The sequence below is a fragment of the Amaranthus tricolor genome, chromosome 5, assembly GCF_026212465.1.
Source record: "Amaranthus tricolor cultivar Red isolate AtriRed21 chromosome 5, ASM2621246v1, whole genome shotgun sequence".
Classification (NCBI taxonomy): Eukaryota; Viridiplantae; Streptophyta; class Magnoliopsida; order Caryophyllales; family Amaranthaceae; genus Amaranthus; species Amaranthus tricolor.
Genome location: NC_080051.1, coordinates 28,710,032 through 28,733,029, shown reverse-complemented (window position 1 = coordinate 28,733,029; position 22,998 = coordinate 28,710,032). Strand labels below are relative to the sequence as shown.

Sequence of the window (22,998 nt, the reverse complement as noted above, 5' to 3'; positions counted from 1 at the left end):
CTTTCTATGTGAAAGTTTAGGGTGACGATTTTAATTTTATGGATGTAATTAATACATTGATGAAGATCTTTGCGGTGCTAGAAAATATGGAAATTGCAGCTAATCAAAAGACTTTCTTGTTGAAAGTTATTGAATCAAACAACTATGTCAAATAGGATATGCAAAAGACTTTCTTTATTTGATTGTTATTTGATCTCAAAATTTATGGGGTTGCTTGTTGTTAATTAAAATAGATATTATATGACTATTTTTATCAATGAATATTATCTTACTTCGATAAACAAAAAAAAAACATTCTACTACAAAATTTTTTGTCCCCATGAAATTACCTAACTTTTCAATTTAGTTTCATCTTGATAGAGTCTTCACATTTTAGTAAAATTGTCGAAAACATTTACTTCACATTTCAATGAGAAAGTAATATTGACATTTATATATCGATGTTTGTGTGATTAAAAATTTATTTTTTGTAAATATATTCGGAAAAATGTGGTTATAGCAATATATGAAATAAATCAAAATAAGTGAATAAAATAATATTGTCTCCCTAAAATAGTTCCCCAAGATATAGGAATAAAATAAAGCTAGTATATTCTTGAATCTTGGCATCACGTGATGTAACAAACGCATATTATATTTCAAAAATAAAATAAAAAAAATAGTAATTGGCAACAATCGAGTATAGGCGTGCAAGAGAATTACAAGTATGTGGAGTAGAAGCGTGTGAGGAAGGCAAAGTAAGCGTGCCAAAAGGGTTGTGGTCAATCACGTGCAGCCACCAACTCATTTATATATACGCATGGAGAGCAAAGCAGCACAAACTCAAATCACCCAACAAATGAAAATTCCTACTTGCAACTCATCAAACCACCCAATAAGACTAATATAAACTTAGTGTATAAAATTATTATTTATTATGCTCTATTTTAAAATTGTCTTTTAGTATCTTATGTTTTTCACTGTCCACTTGATCAACTCACACTTTTTAACTCCTACTTCTTATGTTTAATATTGGTGTATGCTATTTTAGTACCGTTAACACTTTTTAAAACTGATGCATGTTATTTCAGTAACGGAATGTATTGAAGTAGTTTTTCTAAGGAAGCAAAGAAAAAAGTGATTTTTGTACTTCTTACAAGCTTTTTGTATTGTTGATTGTTGTGTGACACACAATATAAGAGAGTATTGACAACAAAGTGGGACAGAAAAGGAGATTCTTTTGTACAAAGTATATGCGATCAACCTTTAACTAAAAAATGGAGGGAAATTTTGAGATGAAGTCATCAAAGTTTAAAAGAATATGTGTGTTTTGTGGGAGTAGACAAGGCAAGAAGATTAGCTATCAAGAAGCTGCCATTGAACTTGGCAAAGAATTGGTATTCATGGGTTTTTCTTTCTTTCTTTCCCTTACTCTCATTATATTCATTTTCATGCTTTTTTTTATGCTTGGATAAGGCTGGAAAATCCTCTATACACTAAAAAAAAAAAAGAAAAATTGTAAAATGTAGGTGTCAAGGAACATTGACTTGGTATATGGAGGAGGAAGTATAGGATTAATGGGTCTAGTCTCTCAAGCTGTTCATAGTGGAGGTCGGCATGTTATAGGGTAAGTGCTTTCATTTTGTATATTGTAATCATATTTTTCTCATTCAATTTTCTCCCTTTATTTTACCTTTTTGGTTTTGAATTAGTGGATTCGTTTTTTTTTTTAAATTTTTATACACTTAATTAACACAAAAATTAATAATCGAATTAATTCAGCACACGTATAAAAATAAATTTATATTATTATATTTCTAAATTCGGCTCGGAAAGAAGAAACATGATGATTGAAGAAAGCATGCTTTTTGTTAGTTAATGAAAGGACTAATTGATTGAATTTATGAAATAATATTGTTATTGTCATGTTTGTGCCTCTGTTTGCAGAGTGATTCCCAAGACTCTCATGCCTCGAGAGGTATGTCTGCCTGTGCTTATTTCCCTACAAAAAGTCTTCAACCTTTTTCATTCTTGCACTATTTTAGTACTTCTAATAGCAATATCACTACAGTGCATAGAATTACCTTTTTGATCGCTTTTAACTGCCTTATCTTAATGCTTAATTCTTTCTGTTCTTCCAACTTACTGCTTTCTGTTCATTTGTTTACTACCCAACATTCGTCTCTAAACGTCTACAGAAACTAACTACACTACCATTCTTCTGTATTATGTTGCACAATTTAATATTAATAAGATTTTACCAAAATGGCTCGAATCATGGCCCAACAAGAATTAGGCAGACTCGAGCTTAAATTCCTCTTGCTAGTCGCCTTATCCATAAGATCACATTAAGACCACTTGTTTAATGGAGAATCAAAGTTTTGATACTCAAAGGTTGATAGTGTTCTTCTTGTTTCCTTTCTTTGTGTTTTATCTTCGTGTGACTTTTTTTGCTTGGCTTATTCTGTAATGGTAACTTTTTGTATTCATTCTAATTGTAAGGGAATCAATTAGTGGACAGGGAATAGCTCAATGTAAGATATCTTTGAACCATAAAAATGAAAAAAAAAAAAAACAAAAGAAGTTACGTCATTTCTTCTAATACGTTCTAACTTCCTTGTTGTTTTAGAGGTGTCCAAAATTTATTTGATAAACAGAAGTATAATATATAATCTAACTTAACACGAAATAAATAAATTATAAAATCAAATCAGATTGTCAATATATTTATTTTGACACGAGCACCGAAATTAATTGAACTGATATCAGGATATGATTTTCAAAACGGTACCCTCTAATGTAAGTGAGACTCATGATTGCCTTTCCTGGTTAGGACAATCACTAAAAAAAAAGTGTAATTGGTTGTTTATTGAAAAATGAAGGGCCTAAAAAGGTATTTTGTTTGTTTCTTAGGTTTTGAATGATGGTTTTACAGATAACAGGTGAAACTGTAGGGGAAGTCAAGGCTGTGGCAGATATGCATCAAAGGAAAGCTGAGATGGCTCGCCATTCTGATGCCTTTATTGCATTACCAGGTCTTATTCATTTTCAATTATCTTAGCTAATCTGTTGAGACTCTTTAACAAAAAACAAATTTAAAGTCTAATCCATTAAAAATTAATGTGTATTTATTGTATTCTTAATGCCAATTTATATTATTCTTAATGCTTACTTACCGCATTCTTAATGCCTACTTTCAATATCTTAAATGTCGACTCACATTATTCTTAATACCTATTTGCAATATTTTAAAAAATATATAATAGACCGGTCCAATTAGAGATGGTCTCTCAAAGGGACCATCACTCACAAGAATTTGTGTTATCTTTTAGTGTTTTATTAAGTAACAAAGTTACACTCAAGATGTTCATTCGGGTTATTATATCAGTTTCGAGTAAAACATTTTCAGTGAATTTGGAATTAGATTTTGGGTTCATATTGACATTTACAAAATTTAAATTCATTTTCAAAGTCTAGTCAAGGTAAGGTTTAATTATAAAGATGAATAAATGTCAAATTGTTAAGTCTGTTTTAAACACCACAATTCAATACATATATAGATAAGTATTCAACCCACTTAATACTAATATCTTAAATTTAACCTGTCTAACCAAAAACTTAGATAAAAAAAAATAATAAAATACATATTTTGTAGTCATAATCATCAACAAGTGACAGAAATAGAAAGAAGTAACATACTGGCAGACCATCACTAGGATAAAGCACTAAACAGGTTCATTCAATGAGATGCCTACCTCACTTTATTTGAGTCATATACAACCTAATTTAACCTATATCTTGTATCACTTAAAACAGGTGTCAAATTATCCAAATTTTTAACAGGAAAATTAAAATGAGTCACAATCATTTAGGCAATTACAGTCTTCTTTTTCAAATTAATTATAGTTTATTAAATAAATAAATTAGATACATATCATGTAGCTACAATTCAGAATTTTATTTCCTACAAGCCAAAATTAGAGAGCTAAAAGTTCAAGGCATTGTCCTTTTCTTGAGTGATCAAAATGATTCATTGTATCGGTTTTAAGTCGGTTAAATTTAACTTAATAGAGTAGAAATTATATAATATCTAACAAATTCTGAAAGGTAATTAAATCATTTTTGTATAATAAATCCTAACTAAAAAATATTGACGTAAAATCATATCTCAAAGATAAATTTCAGATTTAATAAAGTTTTCAAGTAAATTAGAAATTGGGTAGACTATCTTGACTATTCAACATCTTGCTCTAATAATTATAGTTCTTAATAGTCATCAGATCATGGAATATCCACCTTTCAAAGTAAATATGTAGTCCAGTCTCCAGAGCATGTTACAATGTGATAATGTTGTCTGTTGTCTCACCCTTAAATGGTAAAAAACATTAGGTAAAGCAGTAGCTATTTTTATCATGATTCCTCACCAGTTAGGCATCAATTATTCTCCCATTCTTTCCCAAATACTTGATGATCATGTTGGGATGGTTTGTCCTATATTGATAAATTAAATATAGTATGTATATTTTATAAGTCATTAAAGCCCTTCTTCTTACCGTATAATTTTGAATAATTTGTAAATTACAGTCTTAAAGTTTAGCACTTTTGCATATTAGAGCTTCAATGTTTATTTTTTGCAAATTATAAACACCAAAGTATCAAAGTTTACAAGCTCAGGTCTTTCGAACACTTAACCTAAAATTTCGACCATCAAAATGGTCGGTATTCGGTATTTTGGCCTGAACCTGTAAACTTTGATAGTTTGATGATTGTAATTCGCAAAAAATAAATATAGAAACTGTAATTCGCAAAAAATAAACTTTGATACTTGCAAATTATTCTATAACTTTAAATGGTATCTTCTTGGCTTATGAAATGTGTGCATCCCATATTTTTTCAATCATATGCTAACATTGGCAATAAGTCCAACAAGATCAATCCCTGATCAAACCTCATCATTTCAATGGGAGGACCTAATAGCATTGGGATAATGACATATATGTCTAGCTTGGAATCAAATATTAGTGGGTTGATTGCTTTTCGTTAACCTTTTTCATGGGCTTCATATGCAGGTGGTTATGGAACTCTAGAGGAGCTACTAGAGGTGATTACTTGGGCTCAACTCGGCATTCATGACAAACCGGTATAATTCCTTATTGATCTTTCTTGAATTGAGAGTCTCAGTAATAGCAACCTCTTTATCTCCTTTGATATGGGTATGGTGTCTCCCTGTCTTCCAACCCTTCCTAAACCGTGATCCTAGCTTCTATATATGCGCGGGATACATAGTTATCAAAATCCCAATTCTGATCTACGATTCAACGATCTTATGATCCAAAAATAGGCGACTAATCCGAATCGTAGGTAGGATCTTAATGTGGTAGAATCGTGCGATCCTATTTAGCTTGAGAATTTAGGTGGTGAGATCATAACACGATTCTACGATCTTACAATTCATCAATCCGATCCCACATAGATAGTTTCAATAGTAAAACATTTTTATGTAATAGAGATTTCACAAACATATAAATAAATATTAAAATAATTATATCAATACCTAATAAAAATCAAGTTTTTCTTGATTTGCAGTTAAATGATTACTTAAAGTATTTTTTATTCAAAACTTAATAAATGATGTCAAATAAGTTTTTACTCTTACTTTAAAACTTAAAAAAGAACAAATATAATTGATAATCAGTAATTCAAATCACATTAATACACATTTGTAGGATCACACGATCCGATTCCACTAATTTTGATCCTACCCCCTCAATGATCCTAAGTAAAATTTCGATCCTAATAACCTTAGCGGGATATACTAAGTATGATGATAATAAATAATGCAAATGTGTGCAAATGTGTAGGTGGGTTTACTGAATGTAGATGGATACTACAATTCCCTTCTCACTTTCATTGATCAAGCAGTGGAAGAAGGGTTTATCAGTCCTAATGCACGTCATATTATCGTTTCTGCTCCGACAGCTGCAGAATTGGTAAAGAAATTGGAGGTAATAAAACGTATTTTGTTGGGATTTATCGGTCAATTTGTACTTGTACAAACGACCTGTTTGGTAACCGATACTAAATGATGGGAATGAGAATAATTTGAAGTGTAAATTTTCATTATATGTATCCTGTCATTTCCGTGGTAATGAAAGTTTGATCATCAAAAAGTTTTTTTTCACAATCTTTCATTACCGCTTAATACCACATTTTGAAATGGTAATGCATTGAAATGAATTTTGAAACGAAAATGAAATCTTTAAAGGGGAATAAGCATGACTAAGAGATATTTATTTCTACTAAAATTGCACCAACTTTTCATCACTATTCAACCATTTAGTATCGATTATCAAATGGGTCGAAAGTGCTTGGCATATAGCTGAATCAGGTAATCATTTGGGCAGTAAAAACTAGAAAGCCATACATATTAGCATTTTCAACTACTTAACGACCAATTTCGTGGTTGATACAACCCACTCAACGACTCTCTATTGTCGGTTGCAAATGCTGACCAAATTTCGACTGAATAATACTCCCCCAATTCACTACTAATATCTTATTTGCTTTATAGATTCTATCCAATGCACTTATTTAATTCTTAATATTTCTAATTGTGCATAATTAAAGATTATTAAAAGTTGATATGAATAATTTTTACATTGAGACGAATCAAACAAAATACCACTTGACTATGTTTTAACTTATAGATTAATAATAAAATGCAAATTAAAAGTAAGATGAATAGTGTCCAAAAAGCAAATGGACATTAGTGTTGGAAGGAGTATTAGCCACCGTGCTAAACCCGTCCACTCAAAGTAGTCGGTAACTGATTGCCAGACTACTTTAGGTGGTCGTGTCTCACTCGTTATACGGAGTGATTCTAACTTGGGGTTCAATTACCAACATAAAAGCTTTTAACTTTGGTTCGAAATTAGAGACAGAGGGAAGGAAATGGGTTGGATCTGAATCGAGACTAAGTAGACCCGAATCCAGATGCTGGTCCAAATTTTTAAGATCCATATCCGTATTTGTGGATCTGACGGATTCAGGATCGGGTCCGGGTCAAAGCTAGTTATCAAACAAAGACTTCAAATTAACACTTACAACTAGCACTTATCACCAAATTAAACCCTAAAACAATCAATTACATAAGCAGGAAAAAAAAATTCAAAAAGCCCCAAAATTTTAACCCTAAAAATCGAAAATCAAATATCAATATTAAACCCTAAAATAATCAATTACATAAGCAAGAAAAAAATCAAAACGCCCCAAAATTTTAACCCTAAAAGTCGAAAATCAAATATCATGAAAAATATAATTGAAAAATCTTGAAAAATTGCTAACCCAAAAATTCGAAAATCAAAAATCATGGAAAATCAATTTACACCTTAATAATCAAAGTACAACTGATAAATCAAACCCATTATATCAAAATCATCAAAAATACTATAGAGAAGAGAGAGAAAATCCCTAAAATTAACCGTAAAAATTCTACAATAAGCCAGAAAAAAAATCACAAGAGAAGAGTATTGACCGGCAGTGGTTAGGGCTGCAGTGAGAATGAGACAAAGAAGTACAGCGAGAACAATAGACCTGCCTGCGGTGGTTGGGAGCAGTGAGACAGAGAGGAGCAGTGAACCAACAAAATCATCGAACCGGCAAGATAGAGGGTGGATGAGTGTTTGAGGGAGAAAGAGACACAAGCTGGGAATTGGGTAAGTGCCACTGCGGGATTCCTTTAGTTTTTTCAATACGACCAAATTTACTCATTAGGGATAAGACTTGGGAATTAGGACATTTTATTATATTTATCCACATTTTATTTATCTAGTTGAAAGACTTTTTGAGCTTTTTTTTTTTTTTTGATTTAAATTGTCTTTGTTCTTCTCTTGTTAAACCCTGACTATAATTTATATGAGTGGAATATAATAGGTAAGATGGTGATTATGATCCTAAAAAAAGGCATTTTATTTTATTTTCATTAATACAGATTTTTAGGATTTACGGATCTAAATCTAGATACTTTTATGAGAACCAGACTCAGATTCGTCAATTTTACGGGTTCATAAAATGGACCTATACCTGGCAAAACGGATTCAGATCGGGTCTAGGATCCATTGTTATCTCTTGATACAACGATGCTCGTCTTATGGTAAATTTAAGTTTGCAACTAGTTGAGATGATGAATTGACATGGTATGACGTTGAATTTGTGCTAACAGGAATATAAACCTTGCCATGAAGGAGTGAAATTGAAAATGTGCTGGGAGGTGGAGCAGCTAGAATACAACAAGCAAAGTGATATTTCAAGATGATAATCATCAGAAGCATAGGATCTAAATGACTTACTAGTAATGGACTGAGGACTGAGGGGAACCGGAACATCACTAATTTTATAGACTTATTAAAAATCACTTAAATGAGATTTTCTTTTTTTTATTTTGTAAATTATCATTTCAGACAATTTGCTGTTATTCAATGAAATTGTAACTATCAAATCTAGTGGAAAATCTCCTCTAATTTTCTCATATTACATGTAAAATGAATTATTTCTCACATTTTTCTTCAAAGAAGAATGGTATTAGCATGTATTTATTTCTTTTTATTATTTTTTTATATGTCAGAAAATAACTAATATTTAATTTCACGACAACAAATAAGAGAGAGGTTGACTACATATAATCTTAGTGGCCTACTCTTTCTATAACCATTTGGCTTTAGAATATAATCTCATCAATTTACATGCAGTTAATTTTCTTCTTATATGAGTCTTATTGTATACAAGTCAAATAGCAAAATTATCGATAATGATTATATATCCAATATTATTTAATTCTTTTGTTTCTTTTGATCATTGAAAAAGAATATTACATTAATGGTACACTCTTAATTTTCTCATTTTCAATAACTCAAAATAAGTGAATTTTAATACAACGATCACAAAATACAAACAAATCATTTACTTCCTCCATTTCAACTTAATTGTAACATTTGCTTTTTCACGTAGTCCAATGCACTAATTTAATCCTAAATATCTCTAATTATGTATAATAAAAAATTATAAAAATTTGATATTAATAATCTTTGCAATGAGACGCATCAAACAAAATCTCACTTGACTATATTTTAACCTATAGATTAAAAAATAATCACAAATTAAGAGTGATGAATGAATAGTGTCATTTTTACCGATATTACAACTAATATGGAACGGAAGAAGTACAATAACTATGATTCAAATAATTTAAATTTCTATTTTATTTTAATATATTTTCCAACACTTTCAAAAGTATAATCGAAATAGAATTGTGAAAAGTATTCTTACATATTTCCCCAAATGATCATTGCATCGATTTAATAATCATCCGTTTGCGATTCAACAATGATTGGGCTTGGACACTTCAAAGAAAACATGATTTTAAAAATTGATCCAACGGATCAAACACATATTGGCCCAATAAAAATAACGATTGTTGGTGTTGTGGTTGATCCGACATGAGAAAGAAAAGCAGAGAAAATGGTGAAGCATCATTTTTAAATTTGAAACATGACTCATTAGAAAATTATTTGTTTGTAATGTCTCATGGCACTAATACAAAATTTGTTTTAGTTTTGTAAATGGGTTATACTTCCTCCATTTCAATTTACTTGCAATATTTGTTTTTTTACGCAGTCCAATGCATTAATTCAATTATTAATATCTCTAATTATGTATAATAAAAAATTATAAAAATTTGATACTAATAATCTTTGCAATGAGATGAATCAAACAAGATTTCACTTGACTATGTATTAACTTGTAGATAAAAAACTAATCACAAATTAAGAGTGATGAATAAATAGTGTTATTTTGTCTAATGTTGCAACTAATTTGAAACAGAGAAAGTATGAAGCAATTAAAAATTTCAGCAAATTTTGTAACAGATCGTCTCACTATGAGACGAGTTTTTTACAAAAGGCTTATTAGTAAAAAAAATCATTAAAAAAACAATGAAATCTGAATTCATACTTGTACAAGTTATAAATAGTTTTAGCTAACTCAATTTAAGTCGTCTCACAGTGAATGACCTCAATATAAAAAATCAGCAGCCCGTCTTTTATGAGATCGTCTCACCATGAGACGAGTCCATACAAGTAAGCCCATTTCTCTAAATAATCACTTTGAAATTATAAGTGATCACTTTAACTATAAAGTGATAACTTTAAAACTATAAAAAGTCATCACTTTAAAAATAAATGTATATTAGACCAACCCAATTAAAATAGTCTCACCGTGAGACCGTATCATATGAAAATTTGTGAAAAATCTATCACCAAATGGCAAGGCATCAAAATTGAAATGTAGTCCAATGAGCAATGGTTTATGGAGTCTAATGGAACCGTTGTGAATTACAAGTTTGAGCCTTTTGTGTAAAATTGAAGTGGACGGAAAACTTCTGTTTTTTTTCATTAAAATTATTGACTTATACATAATAATGAATTGTTGATTATGATGATGATAATATTGATTATATCAATGATTTCAGCTAATAAAAAACCACTATCTAAGCTTGTTGGGATACCATGCAAATAAATTCAAATTAAATATCAATTTTACGTGGATGGTATTTGATCATTTATGAGAAAAATCATAAAATTAACTAAAAAAATAGAAAATTTCACTTCGCATTCTAACGTAAGTTTTCCATATAAAATGATCATACTGGTTAATTGTATTAATAATGCATTAATGTGGGGCAATCTATTTAGATCATTAAATAAATTTCTTTATTCTACAACTAACAAAAGAGAAAACAAATATCACTTTGATAAAGTAATAATTTCATTGATTTACAATTAACTAAAAAAGCAAAAAAATTGTTGCAGTATCTTTTTAGGTCATCAAATAAATTAAAATTAAAAATTTGGTTATATTGATTTTTAATATCAATTCTTCAAAAAAATTTGTAATAGTATTTGTTTTTTATAAAATAGCAATGTTTAGCATTTTAGGTTATTATTTCTTTATTCTACGATAAATTATATTTATCATTTTACTAAGAATTATGTGCATTATATTGTACGGGTTTTATACTAGGGTATTAATAAAGCTCTTATCCTTAAATACGTTTTCTTTTTTACATTAGCATTCCCACATTAACAAGTGGCAATGGATAAAAACAAAGAAGAAAAATCAATTAGTTCACTACAAACATGATTATAACTGTTTCGGTTGTGAAACGAGGAAGTGTAAAAGACACTTAAAATACCTGGAGATAGGTGGAAGTGTGATCAAGAGGAGCAACTCGTGGAAGGAAGCGACTTGAATTCCTGCGAAACAACACGTTAGCCTTGTCCGGGGGGTGATTTCCCGGAAAACCCCTCCGACGCTCAAGTCAGATCGGGAGACAGAAAGTAATGAATATATGATAATGAATGAATACAAGATTAACGGATTGTAGGATGAGTTCAGATCAATTGAAGGAATATTTGATCAAGAATATAGATTGTAAGTAGGAGGGTAGTGTCATTTTTGTGGAGTAATGATAGCAATATGAAAGCTTAGTCCGGTGCAAATGATGTACGCGACATGTATTTATCATGGTAGAATGGAGGTTAAATGGTGAATAAATGTGGGAATCATGGGGATGATGGGTGAGTGGTAGATTATGGTGAGTAATGGGTAGTTATTTTAAGAAGTTATTGGACCGAGTTGGGTGGTTAGGGTTTGACTAAATAAATTACGGGTTTATTTATTTGACCCCATAACAATAACTCTTACTATCTCAGTTCTTTTTGGATTACAATAGAGTCATGTTTGTAAATAGAGTCATATTTGGAAATGATGATTTTATTTGAAAATTTAGAATTGGCTCAAATTTATTGCTTGACAAATAAAAAAATTTCAAATTAGGATTTTGATCAAATTCCACCATTGTTTTTAAAGTAATTAAAGTTGAAAATTTAAGAATAACTACTCAAACCTATTCTTCATTTATAATTTCATAATTGAAATCCATAATTTGAAATGAAAAACGTGTTCCCAAACACTACATAAAGGACCTTTACATAAATGTTAAAAAATGATGGAATCAATTGAATCATGTCTATAAGACTAAATGAGAGTTGAAATGTATGGATGATAATAAATAAAAGTGATGAAGATATTTCCACAAATATAAAATTATAGCAAATTAAAAAGTCCAACTAATAAAAAAATGACAAAATTAGGACTCACTTAGATTGATTGTAAATATTTAAGAGATAAATAAAAGCCAAAGTAGGAACATAGAGTTAATTAGATAGAAGCTTAAAAGAATTTGATTGGATACAATCATACATTCTATTAATTTTATTGTATAATAGCAAAACGCAATTTGATTGTGAGCATGTGATTTGTCTTTTTTTTATTGGACAGTATTAATGAAATTTGATTAATTTGCATTTTCGAATTACCATATTTACACATTTGCATTTTTCTAAACATTTTTATATTAATGGATGCAATAAATCACAATTATTCCAATTACACTGATATATACATATATATATATATATATATATATATATATATATATATATATATATATATATATATATATATATATATATATATATATATATATATATATATATATATATATGTGCATATATATACATATATATATATATATATATACATATATATATATACATACATATATATATATACATATATATATATATATATATATATATATATATATATATATATATATATATATATATATATATATATATGTATATATGTATATATATATATATATACATATACATATATATATACATATACATATATATATATATATATATATATATATATATATATATATATATATATATATATATATATATATATATATATATGTACATATGTATATATATATATATATATATATGTACATATGTATATATATATATATATATATATATATATATATATATATATATATGTATATATATATATATATATATATATATATATATATATATATGTATATATATGTATATATATATATATGTATATATATATATATATATATATATATATATATATATATATATATATATATATATATATATATATATATATATATATATATATATATATATATATATATATATATATATATATATATATATATATATATATATATATATATGTACAATTTAGAAAATTATACTGGAAAATAGATAAAATATTAATTACACTGGTAAAAAATTATATTGCAAAATAAATTACATTCATTCCAATTATACTGCAATTTATTAAATTAGTAGAAGTACATAATTGTCCTTTTTCCAGCAATGGTTGTTAAAAACAAAAATGACATAAATTTCATTTTATTAATCATTAAAATTAGTCATTTATATTATTAGACTATCATAATTACAATTTTGAATTGTTGGGAAAATGTCAAAACTATTAAACCGGATGACAATTATGGAAACAAATAAATTAATGCAAAAAAATCAACCAACTCCAATCATTGTGTAGGCAATCAGGCTATCTTAGCTACCAAATATAGTGCAATAAAAATCAATCAACTAAAAATATTGTTTGATTTTTAGAAATGTAATTATTCATTTATTAAAATAAAAATGTATAAACACTTTCATGACATAAATTACAATATAAATAGCCCCATATGGCCATTCCAATAATTTGCTCATATCATTTCTATTCTCTGAACCTTTAGTGTTTAATAATATTTTTTAATATAACCATAAGTTTAAATAACATTCAAGAAATTCAGAATGACAAGTGAATATGGAAAATCAATGACTATTAGTAAAAGTCAAGGACAAACTATATCCCATATTTGTCTGTTCCTATTTAAGCTTTTTTTAGTTATGGACAATTTTATTTCGCCATTTCTAGAGTGACTATTAGAAAAAGACTAAGAATTCTCATATGCGACAAGGATGGTGAATTATATCATCGTACTGAAAATGTAATATATATATATATATATATATATATATATATATATTTATATATATATATATATATATATATATATATATATATATATATATGTATATAAATATATATATGTATATATATATATATATATATGTATATATATATATATATATATGTATATAAATATATATATGTATATATATATATATGTATATATATATATATATATATATATATATATATATATATATATATATATATATATATGTATATATATATATATTTATATGTATATATATATATATGTATATATATATATATATGTATATATATATATATATGTATATATATATATATATATGTATATATATATATATATGTATATATATATATATATATATATATATATATATATATATATATATATATATATATATATATATATATATATATATATATATATATATATATATATATATATATATATATATATATAAAGAGGTGTTTTAAAACCCATAAACTGTTTATTAACAATCTATTTTGGGTTTCTTTAAATTTAATTATTTTTCAATTACAATATACATATGTAAATACTTATTACCTTCATTTAATATTTTTATTAATCTAAAATTTCATTAAGATATTAACGTATTTAAAACTCCGTGTATTACTCGGGTTTCTATACTAGTAATAATTAGTTTTTTTACATTGGGGTATAAATTTACCCTCATTCTATTTTTTTCACAAGTATTTCTATTATTTGATTTGCACCTCTACTCACTTTTATTTCAATAGTTTGACTTTTTTTTCACCCTTATATATATACACTCAATCCAAGCTAGAGAAAAAAAAATCAACTAAACACCAAACCAAATGATTTTATACTCATTATATTCGTTCATTCCATTTTTTAAAGCCAATAAATAAATTAGTTATTGTTACATTAGTGTATCATTTTGGAACAAAACACTAGAAGTATAAACTTTTCAGGGGAAATTTTATGTTTGTTAAAAAAAAATAAAATTTATGTGATAACTTTAAATTTTCGGCTTTTTCATATGGTAGAATTTTTTTTTTAATCTACGTGGTGACCTTGATTTTTCAATTTATCTATGTAGTAGACAAAAGAGAAGTTTTTTGTTAACTTTACGCTATTTTTACCTAACGTAATGACATTTTTTTCAAATAACAAAAGTTGTGATTACACTAATTGACCACATATTTCGAAATTTACTCGAAATAAGTATTTAATTTAACCAAAAATTAAATATTTTATCTACCACATAAAAAAATTTGAAGCTCTAAATTACTACGCATATTAAAAAAAATACAAAAATTTAAAATCACCACCCAAAATTTTCCTATATTCATTGAGCTTATTAAAAATTACTAAAAGAAAAAAAGAAAAAACAAACCCAGTAAAAGGATTTGATTTTATTAAAATATACTCCTCTAACTCCTAAGTTAACCAAAAGGGACAAAGGAAAAAACAAAAAGAAAAAAAAAAGAAAAAAAAGCTTTTTTATACAACTGTGCTGAGTGTTGCTGCAACTATTTGGACCCTTTTGTTCTTCTGTCTTCCTTTTTCCATGATCCAAAGCTTCCATTTCAATGAATCTTCCCAAGTTCTAGAGAGAGAAAATATCCAGACTTAGAGAGAGAAACAGAAGAGTGAAAGAAACAGAAGAGTGAGAGAAACAGAAGATTTTTGTAAAGAAGAAACAGTCAGTGTTACACTTCCATTTGTAGGGATGTCGGTAGAGAGAGAAAACTAAAAGAGTGATATAATCCTTTGGTATTTCTATTGGGTTTATTATTTTCAACCAATTTTAGAAAGATATTTTTGTTTTAATGGTGTTTTTCTCTGTTTTTCCCCATTAATGTTCTTGTAAGAACACAAATTATGTGCAGATCTTGCTCTTTTTTCTGCTCAAAACTGAAAATAATTCTTATTCATCCCTCTTATTTCATGAAAGTTTCAACGTTTTGTGTTTGAATTTTGATTTTTACTTTACCCAATAAACAATTTACCCTATTATTGTTTTTTATGGTGTTAAAAATGAGATATAATATTTCTATTTTATAAATTTTGGAACAATTATTGGTAATATTTGTCAGCAATGCTAAATTTTTTGGTGGGTTTTGAGTTATTTTTTAGTTTTTGGGGTTTTTGTTTGTGGGAAAGTTATTGAAGCCTGAAACTAGAAATCAAGAGAAGAAATATTTTACAGCAAAGTCTGAATCTTTTTGGAATTTTCCATTGATGACAACCTTATTGAGGTAAGAAAATTATTAAAATTGTAAAAATATATAGTATTCATTTATCTGATTTTATTTATTTTTTTCAGATATTTTTCATTTGTGGCATATGATGACCAGATGTTTAAATATTCATTCATTTGCTTTGTTTTGTTTTGACAGATTTTTTTTGATTAAGAAGTTTGTTGTGGGGTGGTTTTGTGGGTTGAAATAAGCTTAAATAGTGTAACTTCTCTTAAGATATTTACAATGATTACCTTTATGGATACAAAAGATAAAATAAAGGAAACTGATAATTGTTTAGATTCTCAATTATGGCATGCTTGTGCTGGAGGGATGGTTCAAATGCCAACAATTGATACTAAAGTTTATTACTTTGTCCAAGGTCATATTGAACATGCTAATGGAAATGTTGATTTTAGGAATTTCCCTAGAATTCCTCCTTATGTATTGTGTAGAGTTGAGGATATAAGATACTTAGCTGACCAGGAAACCGATGAGGTTTATGCGAAAATTCGATTGATTCCTGTGGCTAATGATCTTGATTATAGTGATGAAGATAGTAGTGTTAATGGTGAGGTACAAGAGAATAAGCCTGCTTCATTTGCTAAGACTTTGACTCAGTCTGATGCAAACAATGGGGGAGGTTTTTCAGTCCCTCGTTATTGTGCAGAAACTATATTTCCGCGGTTGGATTACTCGGCTGATCCACCTGTTCAGAACATTCTTGCTAAGGATGTTCATGGGGAACCATGGAAGTTTAGGCATATATATAGAGGGACTCCTAGGAGACATTTATTGACTACTGGTTGGAGTACATTTGTGAATGCTAAGAAGCTAGTTGCTGGAGATTCTATTGTGTTTTTAAGGACTGAAAATGGAGATTTGTGTGTTGGGATTCGGAGGGCAAAGAGGGGAATCGGAGGAGGGCTTGATACGACTTTTGGGTGGAATCCCGGATCCAATGTTTTGAACTATGGTGCTTTTTCGGCTTTTCTTAGAGAGGACGAGAATAGGGTTATGAGAAATGGTAATGGGGTTGGTGGTAATGTTTCGGTTAAGGGGAAAGTGAAGATGGAGTCTGTTATTGAGGCTGCAACTCGTGCTGCGAAAGGGCAGCCTTTTGAAGTTGTTTATTACCCTCGTGCTGGTACACCTGAGTTTGTTGTGAAGGCTGGGCTTGTTAGAGCGGCACTCCAAGTTCGTTGGTGTTCGGGAATGAGATTTAAGATGCCGTTTGAAACGGAAGACTCTTCTAGGATAAGTTGGTTCATGGGCACGACTTCCTCTGTTCAGGTTGCTGATCCTGTGCACTGGCCCGATTCACCTTGGAGGCTGCTTCAGGTACGGCCTTCTTTTTTCATCAATGTCGTCGTTATCCTTACTTCTGCGATGTTTTGAACTTGAAAAGAAGACGCACTTTACGTCCTTTGCATATGTGAATTGCGATGTTTATTCATTGTTAGTAACATTGTCACATGATTAGTTTATCATAAAGCGAATTATAATCAGTTTCGAGCTATTTTTGGGCCGTTTTGAGCTAACTGTGAATTCAAAAAGTGAATTAGTTGCCGAATTATGTTACGCTGATTAGGAGAAATTGTTTTAGTTCTATACTCATTTCATAGATTTTGTCGAATAGAAAACCTGGTCAAATAGACCAGTGTCACATGATTCACTAATCTTCTCGCGAAGCGCGAATTGAAAAAAGCGAATTATGATCAGTTTAGTGCTATTCTTGGACAACTTTAAGCGGATTGTGAATTCAAAAAATCATTAGCTAGCAAATCATGTTACACTGGAATATACCCCGACTTAGACGGGCATAAACTAGTTGAATAGAACCTTTGTCTTGTGTTTGTAAAGTTGCCTTGTGCAAGTGAAGTTCAGGACTGAATCTGGCTTCATTAACCTATCCAGCTGGAAGTCTTTTGCCTAATAAATGTCATCAATGATAATTAAAATTCAAATGGGAATTTCTTATCAATAAATTATTCCCTTCAACATCATGTTTGAGCTGGAAGTCTTGATTTATTTCTTAATCTGCTTTGTTTTATTTGATGATGTACATGTTTTTGTTGACTTTACAATAATTGACTTTGCTAACAACCTGCTCTTTGTTGAGTACTAGGGCAGTTTGGTGTCTTTCATTGGGAATATTATACTGGAATCCTAAATAAACATCCAAAAAATGAGATATATTATGACGAATCCGATCAAGTTGAAGTTTCCTTGTAGATTTGGACAATCATTGTTGTTATACCTTACCATATTCTTATGTTTCTTATGTAATCCTGATGTTTGACTTAGCACATTTGTGTCTATATTACTCGGGCTCTTCATTTTGCTTCACGTACCCGTGTCGGATCCTTGTTCCTCGGACATTGGTATGACACTTAGAAACTTCTTTTTATGCGTAAAATTGAATATTTAGACGTATCCGACACTTCGACATGTACCAGTATCTAACGTCAGTACCCGAGTCGAATTAACATAAATATGTATACATGTAGTTTACAATTTTACTAGACGCTTGACCTTTAACGAATCGGATATAACCACTCTCTTGATATTCGTCGATTGAAATTCTTTCCTTCTTTTTCTGAATCATCTCGGTTTATCGGATTATGTTTTCTGGCATTCTATAGATAATTCTTAGATTCTTGGTTTTGCAGGTGACATGGGATGAGCCCGATTTACTGCAAAATGTAAAACGTGTTAGTCCATGGCTTGTGGAATTGGTATCGAATATGCCAGCCATACATCTGTCTCGCTACTCGCCACCCAGAAAGAAATTCCGACTTCCCCACCATCCAGATTTTCCTATGGAAGGCCAACTTCTGGTCCCCACATTTTCCGGAAATTTTTTAGGGCCAAGCAACCCTTTCGGATGTTTACCCGACAATTCTCCTGCAGGCATGCAGGGAGCCAGGCATGCTCAATTCGGTCTTCCACTGTCCGATCTTCATATGAGTAAATTACAGTCGGGTTACTTTTCAGGTGGCTTCTCAGCACTTGATCACAACACCACACTGCCCAATCGACCGTCCAGTTCTCTAAATTTTCAAAAACCCAGCACCAACGATAATATATCGTGCCTACTCACGATAGGAAACCTAAACCAATCAGGTAAGAAATCCAATGTGACTAAACCACATCAATTTGTGCTTTTTGGTAAACCAATATTGACAGAGCAGCAAATGTCTCTAAGTCGTTCGGGTGACACTGTCTCACCCGCTCCTACGGGTAATAGTTCATCTGAAGGGAATGTCGACAAAGCAGGTAATGTTTCTGATGGTTCTGGTTCAGCACTAAACCAGGATCATTGCTCTACGGAACGACTTCCTTCTCTCAAGGAAAACCGCCTAGAATTAGACATGGAACTAGAAACGGGTCACTGTAAAGTTTTCATGGAATCGGAGGATGTTGGCCGTACTCTTGAGCTAACGTTGCTTAATTCTTACGAAGAACTTTGCAGCCGGCTGGCTAACATGTTTGATATAGAATGTTCCGACATACTTAACCGTGTAGTCTATAGAGACAGGAAAGGTTCATCGAAGCAAATTGGAGACGAACCTTTCGGGTAAGAATTTCCGATGAATTTTGTATAACTTCAATATGATATATATGCTTTTCTAACGCTAATATCTATTTGCACCCGATTTTAATGATCCTACAGAGAATTCGTGAAAAGGGCAAAGAGATTGACGATCTTGATGGATTCAAGCAGCGATAACATAGGAGCGTAGAGAGTAGAGATGTTTTAGACACCAAAAAAACAAGTGTAATTGTACAGGTAGATCGTCTTATGGCTGTTTCTAGCTTCACTAGGATTGATGCCGATGTTAAAGAAAGCATATTCGAGCCAATTTTGATCCTCAACTGTTAATCTTCAAATATGATTTCCTTACCTATAAATTTTCGTATGGATTACGTTTCAATGTGCACTAGAAATGTTTCCCATTTCATAATTTCCTTCGTTTCTTTGAGCTTTCACATCGATTTACGTAATGTAAGAGCATGATTATTGTTACTCGTCAATATACCTTCTAAGAGTTCCCATTATTTGGGAATGTCAAATGTGAAGAATGAAAAGTTAAAAACACCTTTTCCATGCTTTTATGTCAATACTGATTTTGAGAAACAAAAATATTCTACTACTGTAAACTCTTTTTGTTTTCAACTTACGTGCGCTACTTCTAAATTAACTTGGCAACCTAATTAACTGAATTTATTGAACTTTTATAAGTTTTTTGGACAATTTTTTAGTTCGAACGAAACCGATGTGTTTGTTTACAAAAAAAAATAAATTTTAATCACTGGATTTTTTCAGATGACGTTTATGCTAACTGAGACAGTAAGTATCTTTTATATAGAAAAAAATGTAGATGAAAAATAATAAAGAAAATACTGAAAATGATGTGTTGAAATAATATTGTGGGTTTGCAAATTTTTATTTTATTTTTTTGTTAAATTTGTGGGGTTGTAAATAGGAATATAAAATTCAAGGAATTTGGTGTTGTTGAAAAAAGAACAAAAATGCTTTTAGTTTAGGAGTAACACTCAAAGAACAAGTGTTTAGGAGTATTTTTTGGCTGTTAGGAGTGGAAAAGGGTGTGTGGATTAGACATATTGTAGTGTACAAAAAAGACAAAACTGTAAGAGGACAAAGAATAAGTATGTTTTTACAACATTTGATGAATTAATTTTTCTAATTTATTGTAACAACTTTATTTTCTTCAAAAAAATTAATATTATGAATAAACAATTTAATTTGTTTATAAAGAGCGTATAAGCTAGTGCTATTGTCATTAGTATCAATTTTACTCAGTTAATTGCTCCATCATGTCTTTGAATTTGCTACATGCACCTTCCATCCTATTAATTTGTATTATTTTTTATTTTGGTTTGTCCTATTTAATTTGCATTATTTTTATTTTTAGATGATGGCTCTCATCCATGCATTTTAACTATTTTTTAATTTCATCCACACAATTCATTCTCTCTTTATTAATTACCATTTTTTTTAAACTTGCACACTTTCGCTTTGATGCCATTCAAAGAGGACAGATGATTAACATTTAAAATACTCTCCTTCTAATTTGCCTTATATAGCAAATTCAAAAAAAAAAAAATGATTATCTATTATTATCCATAAATTACATAGATTGTACTTTTATACAAATAGTTTAGTAGAGTTGAAATTAGAAGACAAGAAATAATTGAGTTTTGTCTCAATTATAATCATTATTTTTTTCGAGTAAAATCTTAACTACACTTCCCTCATACTAATTCAAATCATTTTTCCCAAGTAAAATCTTATCTACAATTTTTAGTGGAATATTCTTTCTTATCTTGATTCTATGATAAAAAAAAATAAAGAATAAGGAAAAATTGTAAAAAATAAATTAATATTTACCCGATCCACTAAAAATAAATAAATTAATAATTTATTTTTAAATAAATTCACCTATTCGATGTAATTATCAAAAATAAATTTATTAAAAAATAAATTATAAATAATTTTTTTTTCGGCGGGATCAAGTAAAAAGTAATTTATTAACAATTTACCATAAAGAGTAAAGGAGACGTAAAAAAAAGGTAGGGCAGTGAAAGTTCACAAAAAAAGCGTGACGAGCCTAACATTAGCTGACACATAGTAAGTTGTGATTTCAACATCATGTCGTTGGTTTGTTTCCCACCCTATTCGCAAATATTCCTGTCCTTCCAATTTTATTTACAATTTCTTATCTAATTTTAATTTAATTACTCCCTTTTTGATTTTTTATATGAAAAGAATCAAGAAAGGTATTATGGATTGAGATAAAAAACAATCATTGTTGCTTGAAATTTTAAAATTAAGTAAATTTATTTTAAAAAATAAATTAATAATAATTGAAGGAGTATCATCAATATAAAACACATATTAATTTAATTCGTTATGGTACCTTGAAATAATAAATAAGTTGATGATAACATATAATACTTTAAAGATAAGATTAAGTGAGACTTAGGATTTATACATTAGGTTAAGAAATAAATTAAGATAATGAAAAATTGTAAGGTTAAATCATTTATTAATCTATCTAAGTGAAAAAGTTACATAATTATATCGCTTTGATCCATATATTTTGCTATAGTTTTCTTATTTTATTAGAAGTATTTTTTTATTTATATTTAATTTTTTCTAATCTAATTGACAATTTTATATCTTTTTTTATCCCATAGACATTTCTTACATCTACTTAGAGCATCAACAATGAAGAGGATAAATATATCCTCTTCACAATTTTATCTTTTTTTCTCCATTTGATCCATTATTTTCTCTTTCCTCCACATTATTTTTCACTATTTAGATCCCCTTTCTCATTCTATTCCTTTAATTGTCCAACATCTAAGGGTATACTCTTTCATCCTCTTTTCACTTTCTCTCTCCTACTCACATATACCCCACCATATATTTTTTTTTCCTATCCAAATTTAATAATTGTAATTTGTGTAATTATTGAATATAAATATTTGGATCCATAATTAAGGATAGGATAATGTGAATGAAATTATCAACAAGAAAATGAGTTTAGATGGGTAGTATAGAAGAGAGAGAAAAGACCGAAAAATTAAAGTGTGTGAAATATAGGCAACTTTATGTTCATTTTATAGAAAAAAAAATAGAGCCGTTGGTGAAATTATTTCGAAGTTTTACTTTACCGTTTTTTTATGACCGTTTTAAATAATACCGTCGTAAAAAATCAAACTTAAATGCAACTAATCAAATTGTGCCAAGTGTACCAATTATTGCATACCAAATCCTTTTTT

General features: G+C 29.0%; 2 protein-coding genes across 4 annotated transcripts; both read left to right on the top strand.

Moving 5' to 3' along the window:
* Positions 1–688: 688 nt before the first annotated feature.
* Positions 689–8,569, top strand: LOC130812508 (cytokinin riboside 5'-monophosphate phosphoribohydrolase LOG3). Of its 3 annotated transcripts, none has more exons than XR_009042063.1 (7): positions 689–1,376; positions 1,509–1,606; positions 1,927–1,957; positions 2,915–3,014; positions 5,049–5,119; positions 5,841–8,131; positions 8,223–8,569. XR_009042063.1 is itself a non-coding variant. In XM_057677994.1 (7 exons), exons 1-7 carry the CDS (start codon positions 1,257–1,259, stop codon positions 8,226–8,228), a joined length of 570 nt encoding a protein of 189 aa, XP_057533977.1. In that variant the 5' UTR covers positions 689–1,256; the 3' UTR covers positions 8,229–8,569. The 3 variants fall into 3 exon arrangements, 2 of the variants coding, with proteins under 2 accessions (XP_057533977.1, XP_057533976.1); XM_057677994.1 differs by having other exon boundaries at positions 5,841–5,984; XM_057677993.1 differs by having other exon boundaries at positions 5,841–5,984; positions 8,201–8,569.
* Positions 8,570–15,429: 6,860 nt separating this feature from the next.
* LOC130812507 (auxin response factor 18-like) lies at positions 15,430–20,461 on the top strand. The gene is made up of 4 exons (XM_057677992.1): positions 15,430–16,203; positions 16,345–17,526; positions 18,858–19,765; positions 19,862–20,461. Exons 2-4 carry the CDS (start codon positions 16,432–16,434, stop codon positions 19,929–19,931), a joined length of 2,073 nt encoding a protein of 690 aa, XP_057533975.1. The 5' UTR covers positions 15,430–16,203; positions 16,345–16,431; the 3' UTR covers positions 19,932–20,461.
* Positions 20,462–22,998: the final 2,537 nt, after the last annotated feature.

Coding starts and splice junctions, on each gene's coding strand:
- LOC130812507 (XM_057677992.1), top strand. CDS start 16,432: ATGATTACCTTTATGGATACAAAAGATAAAATAAAGGAAACTGATAAT. Junction 17,527..18,857: donor CACCTTGGAGGCTGCTTCAG/GTACGGCCTTCT, acceptor TTGGTTTTGCAG/GTGACATGGGATGAGCCCGA. Junction 19,766..19,861: donor ATTGGAGACGAACCTTTCGG/GTAAGAATTTCC, acceptor ATGATCCTACAG/AGAATTCGTGAAAAGGGCAA.
- LOC130812508 (XM_057677993.1), top strand. CDS start 1,257: ATGGAGGGAAATTTTGAGATGAAGTCATCAAAGTTTAAAAGAATATGT. Junction 1,607..1,926: donor GGAGGTCGGCATGTTATAGG/GTAAGTGCTTTC, acceptor CTCTGTTTGCAG/AGTGATTCCCAAGACTCTCA. Junction 1,958..2,914: donor AGACTCTCATGCCTCGAGAG/GTATGTCTGCCT, acceptor ATGGTTTTACAG/ATAACAGGTGAAACTGTAGG.